The sequence below is a fragment of the Paramormyrops kingsleyae genome, chromosome 24 (assembly GCF_048594095.1).
Source record: "Paramormyrops kingsleyae isolate MSU_618 chromosome 24, PKINGS_0.4, whole genome shotgun sequence".
NCBI lineage: Eukaryota > Metazoa > Chordata > Actinopteri > Osteoglossiformes > Mormyridae > Paramormyrops > Paramormyrops kingsleyae.
The window spans coordinates 6,931,104-6,948,993 of NC_132820.1; the positions used below are offsets into that span (position 1 = coordinate 6,931,104).

The 17,890-nt window shown below is 40.5% G+C and overlaps 1 protein-coding gene across 8 annotated transcripts in view; it reads left to right on the forward strand.

The window, feature by feature from the left end:
- Positions 1 to 1,549: 1,549 nt before the first annotated feature.
- The window catches only part of rapgef6 (Rap guanine nucleotide exchange factor (GEF) 6), a 71,891-nt gene continuing 55,550 nt past the window's right edge, over positions 1,550 to 17,890 (forward strand). For 3 of the 8 annotated variants that reach the window (XM_072706217.1, XM_072706219.1, XM_072706224.1), the window contains exon 1: positions 1,550 to 2,081. In XM_072706217.1, coding sequence (XP_072562318.1) covers positions 2,013 to 2,081 — 69 coding nt within the window. In that variant the 5' untranslated portion in view covers positions 1,550 to 2,012. Of the gene's footprint in view, positions 2,082 to 2,299; positions 2,348 to 17,890 lie in introns of those variants that run through there. The other 5 variants (XM_072706218.1, XM_072706227.1, XM_072706220.1 and 2 more) reach the window with 3 other exon arrangements.

Here is a 17,890-nt window from a genome sequence, read left to right on the forward strand (position 1 = left end):
TGTTTGCGTGTATGTTTACCATGCAACAAACCTGAATTTGAAGCGGTGATGTTTTTGTTAGCCCTATATATCTGTGATGTTAACTGACCCTTCTAAATTGACTTGACATAACCTAAAAGCAAGGTGTAGCAATGTCAGAAAGCTTACTGTCTGTTCACTAATGATCTATCAGTGCTGGCTCAGTAGGATGAGGCTGCTGGGCTTAAACGGAAATGGACCCATCTTTGGCCTAAACCCAGAAAGCCCTCATATTTTTATTTACAAGTTTGTAGTACGTGAGTTTAGCTTGAATTCCAAAGTTAGTTCTTTGCAAAATTCTCTTCTTTACACAAAACAAACATAAGTAAACTACAAGAAAAATGATGCTTGATAACCTCAAATTAAATCTTTGGTAACATAAAAGAATTTGCTTTATTACCAGTGTTGGGAAAGTTACAAAAGAAATCCATTTACAGAAAGAGGGAAAAGTTCAGGTCCAGAAAGTACAAATCCGTACTAAGATTTTTTACAACCAACCAGTTGAGTATTAAGAGTTAGTCACATAGTACTCAACTGGTTGGTTGTAACAAAACCTTAGTACGGATTTGTACTTTCTGGACCTGAACTTTTCCCTCTGTCTGTAATGGATTACTTTTGTGAGTAACTTTTCCAACACTGATTATTACACATTTCATTTTAGCACATGACACAATACGCTCAAAATTATCTTATTACTCCTAACTCTCCGCAACCTGACAGCGAGGCGATGAATACATCTCCGTAAGCGGTTACTCACATCGTAAAACGTGCCTCTACCAATGTTACCGTGAGGGCGTATGCCAGTCCATCTCAGGGCACTCATTCATACACCATGTGCAAACTAGACACCAGTCAGCAAAACTACATCTATTTGGACTATGAGAGGAAAAATCCGTAAGACATGGGAAACACGTACGCAGAGCGGGGGCGGGATTCGTTCCCACGCCCGGGCCACCGTTCCGCCCTATTAAAAGTCATTCAAGTAATATTTACATAGCTGGCAAACGCGGAATCGGTTCGCGTCAATAGCGCCAACTTCTCGCGAGATTTTAGAAGAACGTGGTTGGATTATAAATGCTGCCTGTTGAGCTTATGCCTGAACACCACTGGTTTAGTTTTCCCAAAGTGTAGTTTCAATACGCTATACAGACAGAAAGGAAAAATGGTATCCCTGCTGCACAATAATTCAATTATTCCTATATTAAGGCATATACAAATGATTTACATGCTTGCTTTGAAGCAAGTACATTTAGTAGACGGAGTCGGGGAGGGTGTGTTTTGTCAAAGTGGAACAATATGTACCGGTTAGTTCTGCAGAGGAAAAAAGCACCACACCAGAACAGCAGCAAAAAAATGTACCACTTGGGCCAAATCGCGGCTCTTCGGCCATGTGACCCAAACATGTGAAAAAAAAAAAGTTATGATTATCCACAAACTCCGATGACGTTAAATCAGGAGGAGCCGCGCGTCCCGGCGTACTGTGGGTTGGGAGAGTCCGGCGATGCTCCAGCTTCTGATTGGACGGGCCGCTCCTCCCCCCCCCCCATGCGGACCAGAGCGCGACTGCTTTGCGCGCGTGCCGCACAGCTGGCGTCGGTTCTGCGCTCCACCTCGGGACGGCGCGTCTCCCGGAGTCACTAAATAAGGGAAAAGGGAGGGAAAGACAGAACCTGAGGAGAAAAAAAAGTTTTCCGGGATGAGTCGCTTTTTGCCTAATGATGTTCTGCCGCGCCGGCGTTCCTTGCAGTGCGCTTGGTTTCAATTTCCATAGCTAATTCCAGCTGTGTCGTCGCCGAAATTGTGTAGCCAGCAAAGCTAGTAAGTTTCGGGAGGCGGAGGAGGTGGAAGCCTGCCTGTGTCTGTCTGCCTGGATCCATGCTCGGCCAAGGGAAATCCTCCGGATGGGAGCTCAGCACTCTCAAGCCGAGCTTTGGCTGACGGACTGAAGCGACTTCGGGGAAACCTCGCCGGCCGTGGAGTACGTGAGGAGGACGATGACTTCTCAAGTCGACGGCTCATTCAGACGAGCTTTGAAGAAGCCGCCGCCGCTGCGGACGGCCGAGGTAACGCATGCTCCCGGTTAACTCCGGCTCGGTTTAAGTAAGAGTTAAACGCCGTGGAGGGGAGACCATCAAAATATCTGGGACTAGGGCTTTGCTGCGAAGGCTGTTACCGCCTTGGATGTGAGGGGGGAAAGTCGTGCGCTGTTAAACTTGTGAGTACCCGGCTCCCGGATCTGCTGAGTGTCACTGAAGTCGGCGGCAGGTCGTTGGTTCCGTCAGGATCACTATAGCTGATGCTCCGGGGCAACGTCGCTGAAACCCGACAGGTAGACCCACGCCCTGCCAGGTGTTAGTGGATATACGGGGGCACCGCCAGGTCTCGGAAACTTTGACAGATGCAGACGGTGAACAGTAACAGAAGGCAACAGTTAGCTTATGGAAAATTATTATTATTATTGGCATTACTTCTGTATCCACCCGGACGCTCGCCTTACCTGAAGTGTCATGACGTGTGCAGTTTTTTTTCTCTCTTTTTTTTAATCGCTTTCCATAAAGAAATGCCGGCGAGTCTGATGACTTTGATAACGCGTGATCGTTTGACCCGTGGTTAAAAGTGGCTTGGTGGCATTACACAGGCAGGAATTTAAATAATGATTTATGGAAAAAAAACACGTGTTTTACTTGAAGCCTAAGTAAACGTGCCTTTGCTGTTTATTCAGAAGTAAATCACTGTCTTTCCCCTTTGAAAGAATGTTGTTGAGACAGCTTAGACGGTTTAACTTGTGCCACTCTTACAGTGTGAGGTTGGCCGCGGATCTGGAGCGGTTCGGTGTCGGTGAAGTTGTGTTCTCCCACCAGCCATATGGCTTCACTTTAGCAACTCAGGACGACTTCTCGTTCGTCATGGATGCATTTTTTTTCCTTTTTTAGGGAGGGGTTATAGGGGCTTGTTACTTAGAAGGGAAACATGTTAAATAACGTCTAGTGCTGAGGATATATGGTTTTCTAATAGTATGAGTGGAATATCTGCGTTTTGATCACTTACCATTCAATTAATGTCAGCACGTTTCACAGACTATGGGACTGCACTGACATGCCCTAGTCCAGTGCGGTATTCTGGTAGAGGATGTCTTGGAGGTGAAATATGCTATACTGTCACCGCACTGTAAAACGCTGAAAAGAACGTTTGCGTCTCTATATATGTGAAATATTGTACATAGTGCAATTAAGTATTATATCGGTGCTGGAAGTGAGAGAGTGAAGCAGTTGTAATGTTTAACTTTATTTTCTAGGGTGATCATTTACAGCAAAAAGATTAAATCCTGCTGAATAATACCGAGCCCTGGAATCACAGCACGTTTAGCGCTGGACTCGTCTTCTTGTATTGTATGTAAACACTTAAGGGTTGTGGTGTAAGCATTTAAGTGGAATACATGGACCTTCCATAGTATGACTCACAAGCCTGTTGGAATGGCGATGGTTGTACGGTTGCACAGAATGAAATTACAAAATCTATATAAAAAATAGGAATCATTTGTTGAAGTATTAAGCTTTAAAAATAAATTTTGCTGCCATACTTTGCACGTTTTGATTTAATTTAGATTTTTCGTTTTTACCTCATGATTCATTGTTGGCATATCTGTGTTTAGGTTTTATCTAATTTGACTTTTTGTTGTGGTATGGGTGTGACCAGAAGTTTTCCCTTTTATAAAGGTAGTGGCTGACTAGGTAATACTGCGTGACAGGAATGTGTGTGTGTGTGTGTGTGTGTGTGTGTGTGGTTTTTTTGTTTTCAGTCTAGAGTTTTTACATTTCGTTTGTGGCAAAATAACTTGTTAAATGGGATACATGTGAGTTTTGACTCTTCTTTCCTGAGCTGTAAAATTCTGTGATCATTCATTGTTGCACTTCCTAATAGTTTATAGTGTTATTTCGGTTAAGTATTCTATAGTTTTACTGACATTCCCTCCAGGGTCCCGAGGCTAGACCAGTTAAGAGCTACTGATGTACTGGATAAGCAATTTTGAAAATGTCTGTGCAGTATAATTCTCACAGACACACTGTTTCACACCTGCAACTTCTGTAGAGGGATCTTCCTCCATTTTTAATATACTCTATAGTCACTTTTGGGGACCTAAGCCTCATTGTTTAGTAGCCCTGTACTAGACAAATGCATCAGTAAGCTTCCTGACATTAGAAATGCATTTTGTCATCAAATCCTTGATTGTTTGTTTATTGGACCCTTCCTGAGAGAGCTCCAGTTGGTGAATGTAGCATTAAACTGAGCTCATTCTCTTTGACATCTTTCCACTGATCCCAACATTTTGTTTGATCCAGGTCATGTACCTAGTTGTAGTATAACATGGGTATTTTTCCAACATAGTTTTCCAGCATTGTACTTGTCCCAGTCTAGTGTGCAAGACTAATCAGTGGAAATTATACTTATTTTAAAGTGTTTTTTAAATTGTGAAGCATTGTCAACATAGAATTTGCAGACGGTTTCTTCTACATTTGACTTCCAAATGGATGGGGACATGACTTGGTATTAATGTTGGTATTGAAAATAAATAATTAAAAAAAATTATTTTCAAGCACAACAGAGATCTGTGTGACATGGTTTAAATTATTGGACAGCAGACTTCTGGTAAAACAGAATTGTCACACATTGTTATAGGGACCAGTTAGCTTGTCCTAAGGGCAGTATTATAAGTTGCGCTCAGAATAATGTGATGGAACACTAGAGGAATGCTAGAATGGATTCAGCAGTTGACTTGTTTCGATTAAAGTATTGATTCCACTGACTTGCCAAGATAGCTATAGCATGTGTCCCTATTTAGAGCTGACACTAAATGCGTCCAAATCTGGCTGTATTGCTGTTTAAATCTGTTGCTAATAGCTGGAAATACATCAGAATGCTACACCATTAGAATTTTTTTGACCACAACTGCACAGCTCACACTTAATCTAGCTATGAGCCAATGTGGGAGTATTCCGTCGGGTAAGTGAGGGTATTCCATTATTCTGGGGATTTTTCTTTTGGCTATTCTTGGTGTTGTAATATTCTCTGTCTCGACTGGGGCGTTTTCTGTGAGCAATGTTGTTGCCTGTTTAGTGTATCATTATCAGAAGCATCAGAATTTTGTATGTGGCAAACTGCCCGTTTTGAAGAATAATGTGCTGTCTTGGCCATATTCACAGTTCTGTTAAATCTCGAGTTCCAGATTTCTACCAAAAACCAGAGTAAAATGGTAGCACTGTACAGCCCTTTGCTGAGGATTGTGAAACTACAATAACACCGAAACCTAAAAATAGTTGTCCCTTGCTTTATTATTTAGTGGTTTGAAATTGTATGCTTTGCTCATTCAGTGAACATGCTTTCTGACACCACGTGAGAGTGCAACAGAGCCTTGCTTGTCTTCTTGGTTAACATTCCAAAATGGAGTAAGCAGTATCAGTAGGTAACAGTCCAAAAACTGCCTGCATTATTTTTCCAGCTGCAATTTATTGGTAAGTCAGTCTATTGCTTATAGCAGTGACTTTATTTTCAGAATATGCATATAAGTACAGCAATAATAGGCTAGGAAACACAGTATTCTTCCTCTGGACATCCTTATGTTAAACTGCTTGTTTAGCCTTTGCTTTGTAAGATTGTTTCTTTTTTTGCACCTGCGGCATGGGGATAATAGTGAACGTGTAACAAGCTAGGATCATTTGTCTGTTAAGACCCTCCAAATTCCCTCTGCTAGATTTCTGTTTGATGGCAACATGATGAATTAGTTTAGGAATTAAGCCACAGGCAAAGGTTGGGCGTGTGGCAGTGTTTGAGGTGTGATATGGTCGACTTGACCTTTAGGTCAGAAACAGCTTGTAGTTGGAACTTTGCAAACAGTGTTATCTGACATCCACAAACATTCAAGCGTTTTCTCCAAACTCTCTTACATCTTGACTTGGGTTAACATTGAGTGGCACTTTGGCCCATCTCCGCCTTAAGAAGAGATGAAAAAAATGAATCCGTGGAATGCAGAGAACCCTTGAAGTAAACATGACCTCCTGCTGACCTGCTATTTGAAAGTGCTCTCGTGTAGCTTTAATAAAGTCCCTACAGCCTCCATGAAGGAAAACCAGTTGGTTCAGTAGTTTAGTGGATAATGGGCATGAAATTGCAGTGAGGGTCCCTTTAGTGTCACACTGTCTGTCTGAACCTTGGGCACCAGCCCCTTATCAATGTTGAGCAGACATGGCTACAGTGCCCACAGTTTTCTGGGCTGCATCTGGCACGGATTACCTATCACATATTGATTTTCTTTTTTGTACCTTTTCTTAATACAACTACTGAGGCACCCATGGACGTTAACAGATCACTTTGTGAATGGATTTCTAAGTCTGTTGCTCAGAATCTTCCAGGGATCTCAAGTAATCCCCAAATAACATTGTTTTAAAGATAATGTGGCACCACTTTACAATAAGGCTTCCCTTTTCCACTTGTAAATGGTAGTAACTCATAACACAATTTTCTTTTTATTAATAACTTAAAATTGTCTAATTATTATGAAGTGTTACAACCTATTTAATAACCAGATTATAAACCGTTCATAAACCCTTTATATGGGTAAAGTGGAACCGCTAATGCCAGAGATTATCTGGAGTGCATACGTTCTGTGGCCTCTGATAGGTACCTTTGCACAGTGCTAGATAGGGGTGCTTTTTTTTGTCTCCAGGCCTGCTTTTAACCATGGTTCTCAAGACATCTCTGAATGGACTTCTACACACTGCTGTTGTACCGTGCTGTTATTTTTGCACTCATGACCTTCCTGTTAGCTTAAACCAGTCTGGCCATTCTCTTCTGACTTCCCCCATTAACAAGGTGCTTTTGGCAACAGAACCACCGATGACTGGCTAATCGTTTTTGTTTATTGCTTGATTCTCTGTAAACTAGTCACTGTGTGAAAATCTGAGGATGTCTGAGATGCTGCCACTGATTATCACACCATATTTAGAAATTACTTAGATAATTGTGTGTTAGTCATTGGAAGTTTTGGTCACCCAATATGTGTTAACGAACACGTCTACCTAATAGAGTGAGCGCTGAGTTTTTGTAAAAATCGTACGGGATCTATGAAAAAGATGCCAACATGTTATTTAAGGGTCGGACTTGGTTTCCATTAGTAAATATTAGTCATTGCTAGGTGGGAAATGGTGCATTTAAAAAGGGCATATTGGTTGGAATTCAGATCACGCCATATCATTTTATATTAACCACTCTTGTAAATGGAGTCAACTTGCTGCAGGAAGTATTTGCATTGTATTCATGCTGGTAGCACACGAAACATGATGGTGCCAAGTTTGTTCACTTAATAATATCCATCTATTTTCCAAGCACTTGTCGTGGGCCTGTAGACTATCCTGGGCAGCATGGGGCGCAAGGCTGGGCACATACACACTCACGACATGATTGTATACTAGGGAGACTTTAGAACTGCCAGTTAGATTGATAACATGTTTTTAGACAACAGGAAACACATGTGATGCAGAGAGATCACGCAAATTGCATGCGTGCACGGTGAAGGCGGGATTCAAACCCTGAACCTGGCAGGTGTGAACGAACAATGATACCCACTGAGCCATCATGCTGTCTGCACTTAATATAATTTTTGCTGCTTGCTCCTGGCTCGGAGTGATGTTTCCTGAACAAATGAATTTGCCTTGAGGCATGCAGATAGACTGCTGGCTCTGTTGCTGAAACGGAGGGTCATGGTTTATTCAGATAGTTCTAATTACCCTGCAGAATTAGCCGAGGGCTGCCGTCTTGTTTCAGGCCAGCTTCCTCCTAAAGATACAAAAGAGACAGGAAACCATGTCTTAAACCGTTTTACTCATTCTTTTATTCACCAGAAATATCTAGGGTACAGACTATCCCCAAAAGATGCTTTTGTTTCGCTGTGGGAACAGCTGTTGTGTTGTCTGTAATGGTTTCATTACCTTGTGTGGATCCACTTGGGAAAAGCTGACTCTCACGCTATGGCACACAATGGGTGACTTACTGTGGCTACTTGTTGCATTTCCTCTCATTCTTGTGCCACAAAGCCAACAATTTGGCAGATGAATGACCAGACATTCCTTACACATTCCATCCATTGTAATTTTTGGGGAAGAAAGAGCTTGTTTTTCATTTAAAAAAAAAAAAAAATAAAAAATAATAATAATAATAATAATAATAATAATAATAATAATAATAATAATTATTATTATTATTATTATTATTTATATTTTTTTTTCCAATACTTGACTAACCCACTTGTCAAAGGTCAAACGGTGCTAAATGATATACCAGCAAGAGATGGTTGTGGAGGGTATTGCTGTCTGACACAAAGAGGGTTCTTCCACACGCCTCTGCCAGCATCGTATCGCAGTTCCAGAGTCCCATTCAAACGCAAAAGAATGACGTTTGACCTGAACAGACAGCGGACAGGCCCACACCTCTAATGTGCACAGCAGGAATGCTACGCGTAGGCCCCAGGCTTGTGAGGAATTCCAGACAGCTTTGAGGCCCACCCCCCCGAGCGATGTCCATTCATAGTGCCTGCAGAGAACATTCTCGGGGGGTGTGGGACGATGGCGACCTCTTGTGTGGTCACGCTTGTGTTTTAATACTGTAGACTGTTATGCATTGACCTCTGAGTTACGCAGGGGAGTTAATTTTATTCCTGTTTTTGTGACTTGTTGTGCCTATTTCTTCATTGATTCGGCAACGCTTCACCTGACCTGTTTACCAAGCCGCTAGAAAACCTCCTTACTGACATATTTGTCTTTTTCTAGGCAGTCCTTTTTGCAATTCCTCCTGCAGAGGAGCCTTATCACACAAGGCCTCACACAAAGGTTTTTGAGTTGTGCGCCTACTCTGAGGCCTCTAACCCTGCTAGGACGTGGGACATATGAATGGTGTGATCAAGTCAGAGATGTGTGGTGTTTGGCTTGTGAAGGCCTCTGGTTTCATTGCACAACTGGCATGGTTGCTTAAATACCTACAAAAAGGGAAATCCTATTTTTGTGATAATTGGTTTGGACTTTTCAAGTAGGCAGTTAGTAATGTTATATGCGACCCATGGACACATGAGCACTGATCTCTGATGAATGAAGATAATTGGGTATATCTTACATTCATTTTATCTGCTTGTGATTATGGTGCTGGTGGTGGTATTTGCTTCTCTTCAGATTCCATGATCAAACCGCTTTAGCCCTACAAATTCTTTAAGATTGCATTTTGGAGGAGGGTAGGGATTTAAGAAAAGAATCTGTGATTTAGGCTTGATTTTAAAAAAGGCATATGTTCATGAAACTATATGGAGATATCTGGTTAAAGTGAGAGGGATGAACAAAAGACCAGCTTATTTTTATCTAGCAATACACTCAATGTGTTGACTCTAATTGGATGGTTATAGAATTTAAATACTGTATAAACAATTCTAATAGCTTTTATTATAAATATTTGTTATACTGAATAGCTAGAAGAGCTCTGGATTTTTTCTCATTTTTGTAAAATGTTTGATTTAGTAGGGTGTGCTATGTGAATATGAATGACATGTCATTCCTTTACAATAGCTGCAACAGTTTGGTTTTTATTTTATGACTCCAGGTTGATGGGAAAATCACTAAAAAAGTGTTTAACGCTCAGCCTAGCTGTTCTTATGCCTAGTTGACTCTTTGACGGAATGTATGTTTGTAATGTGCTATCTACCTGATTTGTACATCGCTTTGGACAAAAGCTTCTGCTAAATATATAAGATGCAAATGATTTTGTGAAATTGCAACATGCACTAGCTTTAGTTTATTTTATCTTCTCAAAATCCGGCATAAGTTATTGTACATTCTCTCGTTGAAATGAGCCTAGATTGGAGGAGTGCAGTTTGTCAATGTGTGCCTGCTACGTCCTTCTTGTCCTGAAGTGAAGTCTTTCCCAATCTGGTCCTCGGGGACCTGCAGAAAGTCCACATTTTTGCTACCTCCATACTCCCTACAGGAAGATGAGAGGGAGCAAAAACGTGGACTGTCTGTGGGTCCCTGAAGACTGGATTGGTATTGAGTATTGTTCACTTGCCTCCCCTGCAGAGATCTGTCTCTGCTCAACAGATAGACTTTGCTTTGGAGTGAGGAGAGAGGTTCATTGGTCTAAAACACAGCACTGCTTGTATTATGTGGGCCCAGCGGTGTCTGAACTTGGGTCACACGCTCTAGATTGGTACTTTTTTCCCCAAACCGCGTTTATATATCTGCAAAAAACCCTCTGTAAATGCGCCCTTCTTTCTTGTGTGCTTAAAATCATTTGTTTGTTTTTTTTTAACATAGATGTTGCTGAAATATTTATTCTTTTGTGTTTTTAATAAACAGTGCTGTGTAGGTCACCGCCCTTCAACACACACAGCAGAATAAATTAAATGTATACAGCATGTATACTGTCGTGCAATTAGTCTTCTGCTGCTTCTTTAAGTGAACGTACTGGAAGTGCTCGAGCACTGATTATGGCGGTTGCAGTAGCTATTGGTACACACGTCTTGCTACCGATAGTTCCTGTTAAGAAACAGGGATGATGGAAACATGTGAAAACATGAATGTTAACGAGCGACGCGAATACTTTACAGCTGCTGACGTGACATACTTTTGCAATTACCTTGCCCCACTGAAATTACTGGAGACTGCAGTCTGTGTTTGTTTACTTTCTAGTCCAGTCAAAAGCATTGGATGTTTGTTTTCGCCATATGCTAAATAGTGAGCCCCCCACTCCCCAGAATGAACTTCAGATACACTGCATCTCTTGTTTTCCACTGCAGGCTAAACACCCAACATAGTAAAATTCCCTCTGCTTATGGGTGGTGCGAGTGTGTGTGTCCTAGCATCCACTAAATGTTCTGCAGGGAGGTAAACTTTACCACCATTTCCTCTTAGGTACATCTGTAACTCTTGGTGCCTAATAGTGGGTAATGTAGTTTTATCATAATTGTTTTAATTTATTACTGAAGCCTGTTGCTAATTTTCTAGTGTTATGGAATGCGGCAGCGAGTTAGCCCAGGTAATAAAAGCTTAACTCTTTGGCCTATAATTTAGCTAGACAAATAATATTAATAATATGTCTGAATTTAATCTTGTGTCATTCGGCAGCCTGTGAACTTCTGCTTTTAATTAGCCTCTGATTATGAAACTCTTCACATGACATGAACCCTTGTGTCCAGTGTTAACAGGTCATGTGGTAGAAAGTCATTTTGTAATTTCTTTGAAAACCTTGTTTTACGCTAAGTTCTAGAATTGCACTTATTTCCCTGAAGTCCTCATTTTAATTACTGGCTTGTAGTATACAGTGAAAATATTTGCCCCTTTTTTTGAAGATCTGTCGTTTGATTAAAAAAGGAATCTGGGTGACCAAATACCAGTTGATGCAAATTATTTAGTCTATGAGAATGTTGATCACTCACAGTTATTATTATTGTTGTCATTGTTGTTGTTGTTGTTGTTGTTGTTATTATTATTATTATTATTATTATTATTATTATTATTATTATTATTATTATTATTGTGTAACCTTTGTCAGCAATGACAAAGTGCTTGCGGTAGTTACTGGTCGCTCTCCCATATTGCTGTAGAGGGATTTTGGCTTGCATGTTAAAGCAGAGTTGCTTTAATTCAGTGCCATTTGTGGTTTTATGGATATTAGCTGCTGACTTTGGGCTTTGCCACAGCGTTTCATCCAGGCGTGCCCTTAACATGGAGTTCTTACTGCCAACCAACATAGCATTGCCCTTACCAGCCTGAACGTTCCATCTTTCGACTTCCCATAGAACAGTGTTCTGGAGGGTCACGCGCCTGTGGTTATCGGGAAAACTAGAGACAAACATTTGTGTTCTTGGCTGTGTCCCCCCCCCCCCTTGCAACTCTTGGAGGGTGGTGTCATGAACACTGACCTCCAGCAAAGCAACAGAGGTCTGCAGATGCCTGGATGCATTTGCACGGTTCTTTGGAACTTCCTGGGCATTTTATACCTTACCTTTTAGAGGGATTGTGGCAGGAAGGCCACTTCCTGAAAGATCTGCTGCTGTCTCAGACGGTTGCTGCTTTGCACACCGAACACACAAATGAAGCACCTGCAGACTCCCTCTGTATTTTTTCAACCCTTTGGAAGGTCAAACTGCATTCTGGAATTCTGACAAATATATCATAAATCAGGAGTGGCCAACCTTAAAGGCCCAGTGCATATGCAGATTCTTGGGATAACCTTTTGGTCAGCTATTCAAACCCATGTGTGTGGACTCTTCAGCCAATCAGTCCTCTGAATATCGATCTCATTAGAGAGTTGCAGTGAAAACCTGCATACACAATTGCTCTTTCTAAATCAGATTGCCCACCTCTGTCTTAAATACATTGATTAACAATAGTTTTGGTTCAAAATGTGAAAAAAATATTAGGTGGAGAGATCTTTAATTGAAAGAATGCCAATTTATATCTTTTATGTCTGTCTGTCCAGTTTTGGTTTATCAAAACATAATGACAATATTTACTTGTGCGTGTTCCAGTAGAAGCCTTATCTTTTTTTCTTTTTTTTTTCTTCTAGTTCAACGCAATGTGTTCTGTCACCTTTCACTCGATTCAAAACCATTCAGATGATGGATGCACATAAATGCACAAATGGTAGCTTAGTACCTGGAAAGTCAGGGATACCTGACCAATGACAGTTCAGTCAACTGCCAGCAAAATGACAAGAGTTTTTACTTCACTTACTGCCATTTATGTAAATGAGGAATCTGCATTTAAGAACTTCATTTCATGTGCTTTCTTTATGTGGCCTTAAAATATGCTTTCATGTTATGGAACTGCACTCCCAGAAAGTATAGTAATGTATGAAGCAGATGAATAAAATAAAACTGTCATCGTTGACTGTAAAATGAAAACCAAATTGGAAAAAAATAACCCAAAAGAAATTTAAAAATGAAATGTGACTGCATGCTGGATTTGCTCCCCTAAGAATACATATTACAATAAATGTTTAAATAAAAACCAGGAGTGTTTTCTCCAGCTCTTTCTGGTTTTTGCTTCTTTAGTCTTTCACTTATTTAAGCGAGACGGTTCGTAGTATTGCTGTCTGTGTGAAAATGGCTCTCGTGGGAGATTCCTTCCTCATTCATACACTTCTGAAACTCTGCCAGTCACATGAAACTAGAAGTGAAAAGGATGACTTCAATTATTTCATTACTTTGAGGTAACTGATATTTATTGGTGCTGGTTTACAGTATTGATTGTTTTTTTTTTTTTTATTTATATTATTTATTGTTCTTGTGTGATCTGTAAATTGGGTAATGCTTTACTTTAACTGCACCTTCATAATGCATTCATAGAACATTCACAGGTTAGGGAAGAAAGTCAAATAAACTTGTAAACTGCTCAGAACTAAATTTGTAGGTTTTTTGGTGGCTGTGTACTGTGCACAGTGTGCACTGGTGCCATGTAACTGTTTGATTGACGTGGTGGTATGTTTGGGGGAGAAAAGCTTAGCGGGCAAGAATTAACTGCAGAATGAGAGCAATGTGGCGTCTGTGTCAGGAGGTGGCAGTAATACTGTGCATGTGCATTGTGATTTTGTTATGACATCATCACTGCCCTGGCAGCTACATTACTTTGCAGTGCACAGTGGTTCCACTAGTTTGGCTCAGTTCATAACACTGGTGAAATGTAATTTTTTTCAAGCACTCTGTTTTTTTAAAAAAAATTTTTTTTTGCAAATGTCTTCTTTTTAACATGACATTGCCTGCACATTATTTGGCCCTGCAGTTTGACTGATGGCTTTTTATAGCACAAATGCAGATGAATTCAAAGCGTTGACACTTAGGTTGTCAGCCAGCTGCGTGTGGTATTTGTTCCTGCACAAATAATTGTGTGTGTGTGTGTGTGTGTGTGTTTACGTGTGTCATGTCACAGATGGGGCTATTTTGCTCTCTCTGTTCTGGTTGCTTGCTTTTGTTTTTTTGTTTTTATTATGATATATGTTTTTGAAAAGACGTCCTTTGTTAACCGAGTTAAGGGTGTGTGTGTGTGTGCGTGCGTGTGTGTGTGTGTGTGTGTGTGTTTGTTTGTTTATGAGCAAGAGAGTGCATCAGAGTTGCGTGGAGCTGGCCTTCTCCCACCCATGGCTCTGCTGCCTAACAACCCCCCCAAGGAAAGCAGTGATCTTTTCAGCAGGAGCAAAGCTTGCCTAATCACATTGGCTCTGACCAAAAGTCAATAGAGTCCTTTAAATAAATTACTTGGAAACAAATTTTAAAACCAGCTGTATATACTTCCATTATACATACCATTCCTCAGATAAGATAAAAAAAAAAAAAAGGTTCTTCTCATGCATTCTTCTTGCTGCATCAATTGAAAATTAATGTTTTTTTTTTTTACTGTCTTTAGTTGATTGGCATACATGGGATTGAAAAGGCATTAATTGAGCGGGAGCCACTTTCCAGTCAGTCATGAAATGAAAGGCATGTAGAATCTGCTTAGATCAGGTCAATGACTCAAACTTAGCACCTGATTAGGGTTACGGAAGGTACACGGAGAGGTGTGACAGCTCTGTGATCTCCGTGTTTCTGTGGTTTTGAGGAGAGTTGCCTTTCTGTCTAACTGGATCTACGGTAACTTTTTGCTAATCCATCTCGTGGGTGGAGTGGGAAGATGGAAGTATGAGGGATGGAGGTGGGGGGGGGGGGGAAGAACCCATTTACAACGTGTGCTGTACAAGGCAGCCGTTGGTAGCCTCTGGCTAAGTGTGGGACAGATTTTGAGACCCTCCGAAAAAAGGACAGAGGGGAGTGAGGTAAAAATGTCGTGCTTTGGCATTAATGCAGTACAGTCCAATTTCTGAAGCAAGTGGAGGATGGTCCAGAGCTACCCAGTCAACGATCAGACTAATTAATTTCTCTGCTTTAAAATGCACAGTGCTCTCCACTTTAATTTCATAGAAAGTATGTAGGAAAACTGGCACACCTTTTCACAGGAGTTTAGTTTTTACGGTAACAGCAGTCACTGGGAAATTAGAATGCCAGTCAATGAGTTCAGATTTCTGTTAATGAGGGCTTGCTGTCTCTGCTTCAGTCTCAGCTGTTTGCTTCAGGCTGATCACGTGTTTGCCTATCACCTTACATATATGTATTGCTATTGTTGCTCTGTGTGTTGCATGTCTTAGTGGTAGGTTTGTAGTAGTGCACTGCATGCGTACTTCAAATTGAATCGGGAAAACTGCTCATAATTTTGGACATTAAATTTTCATGTAATCCCTGCTTGTACAGAACTATCTGGTTTACAGCTAAACAGATTCCCACAATCACTAAGTAGCTAGTCAGTTGAAAGTTAACTATTTACAGATTGACTTAAAAAGAACACAGATATCACATTAGTTAATTGTTGCCCAAATGCTTGGTCTGCACAATGATCTGGTCCCATTTCTTTTAAATACAGGTATTCCCTGCTTTTCCGAATGTTCACTTCATGCCACTTTGCTTTTATGAAAGAACCTTCATTAGTATCTGCTTTCGCAAACCGAAATGAATCCGAATTTTATGGAAAAAGGAGAAAAGCGAAAATAACTTTTAGCATTTGTTTATCAGCAACCCTACTATACCTTTATTGCCTAGGTGTGTAGTAGGCTTTGTCATCTACGTTTGTGCAGATACACTCTAGGGCGTTTTTACAATGGCAAAATGGCCTAACAAAACATTCCTCAGAATGTATCTCTGCCTTTAAGCGATGCACGACTGTATTGATTTTGGTAAGTGAAACTACACTGTGCATACATTATTTCTACTTTATATAGGCTGTGTATTTATCATTTCATTCCTGTATTTACTATATATTGGTGTTATTGTAGGTTTTGTGTGGTATTTGGTATGATTTGATAGGTTACTTTATTGGTCTGGGAACATTTAAAAAAAAATACGGAATGGTTCTTGCTTTTGTAGGAATGCTATACTTTTGTTTAGATGGGGGATATCTGTGTATATTGATCATAGTGTAATAATGCGCTATTCAGAAGTATTACTCATTCAGGGCGCGCAGGTTTTGTTTGTGTTCCAGGGTCTTTTCCTCTAATGATTTGAGCCAGCACCCATATATTGATCCTTCTTTTTAAAGTAAATATGCCTTCCAAATCTCAGAACTGCTATATCTAGGCAGCGTTGGCTTGATGACAGGATATTTTGTGACTGTAACATATGAGAAGAGGAAAAAAAATGTAGGCAATCTCGCCATCTCTGGATGTACCTGGTCGCTTTTCATATCCTGAAAACATAATGACATTTTGGAGTGCTGCAGTCTGGGTATTCATTTTTGTGCATTTCGAAGGTAGTGGAGATGGGAAAACTTAATTTATAACTAAACCAACATATGTCCCAGGGTCCAAAATATGTACAATATGACAAAACCCAGTAACAGCGATGTTTTTTGTCAATTAAGAGAAAAAATGAGTAATATTTTGAAATGGGTGGATGACAAATTGGAGCAACCAGTCTCTTCTTGCATCATTTTCCGTCATCCGCTATTGGAGGTTTGTGCCTTGTTGGTGCATGCTGGGAACTGGAGTGTAGGTCCAACACACATGTGCTCTCTGTACACCACAGCACAAGCCCCGTGGTGAGTGTGTATCGCAAAGTGTTGTAATGGATAATCCTCTGCAGTGGTTTATAGAAGGAGTGCAGCTGTGCTCTCAAAATGCTCTGCTCAAAGTGTTATTAGGTTTTGTTAGGTTGTTTGTTTGCTAATTTGTTTGCTGCCTTGTTAGTTTGCTAGTTTATTTGCTAGCGAGTGAGTTTGTTGGTTTGTTTGTTTTTTGACTTATGATCACATTTAATGGCCTGTCATTGTATAGTACCAGTTTAGCAGAAACTAACGGGTTATCTGTTGGTTTGCATTCCCAGAATAACTTAAATTCCGACTACACAAATGATATGAAACGTTTTTCAGAAATCAACATGCTTATACCTGCAAATAAAGGAGTAGCTTAAATAAAATCCCTCAGGCTAGTCATCTGGTTTGCTGAAATGAGGTGATTGTGTGCTCCTCCTGTTAACGTACCTGCCAACCCTTCTTAGTCACACTGCAAACATTAACACTACAGCATTTAGGTAAACCATGTTTGTAATTGTGGAATTCTTCCCTAGTTTTCAATTGGTCTAGAATGTGGAATTTATCCCTTGATAGTACATTTCCATATGCATCATATAAACAAAATAGGAAATGTGGATTTCATGATGTGGCACCAGCATAATAAGTCCATTATCTATGTTTTGTATGATAATTAAGTGTAGGTCAATACAATACAAAAGAGTTTTCACACGTAGGCTAGCGTGGGTGTCGATTTTCAGGCCCATGTGGAATTACTTGGCCAATTTGAACTAAAGACCCCATGGTTTCCACAAGTCAGAGGTCTGCTTAGTGTTGTGGCCTGATCCATGGGTCGAGTGCTTCAGTCTCTCTCTGAGGAAACTTTCCAGAATCACAAGGAGTACAGAATAGAAGTTTCATTGTCATTGTATATTAAATACACAATGAAACTGAAGAGCCCCCGACGTGTCAGTTTTGTAATCTGGCCGTCTCAGTGAAACATATTTTACTTTGTTGCTCTGCACTGCGCAATACAAGGCACTGATTTTACCGACAAAGCCGTCTGGTAGATGTTTTTAATAAGGTGCCACCCCATAAAGTTTTGGATTTAAAATTTTTTTTTATCGAACATTAATTTGAAGAATCTTATGTAAATTCTGCACGCTTTTGGGCAGGTTGATTGGTGAGTCTGAATTGGCCCTGTAGTTGTGTGTGCCCTGTGGTGTGTTGGTGACTGCCTGGGGTTGGTT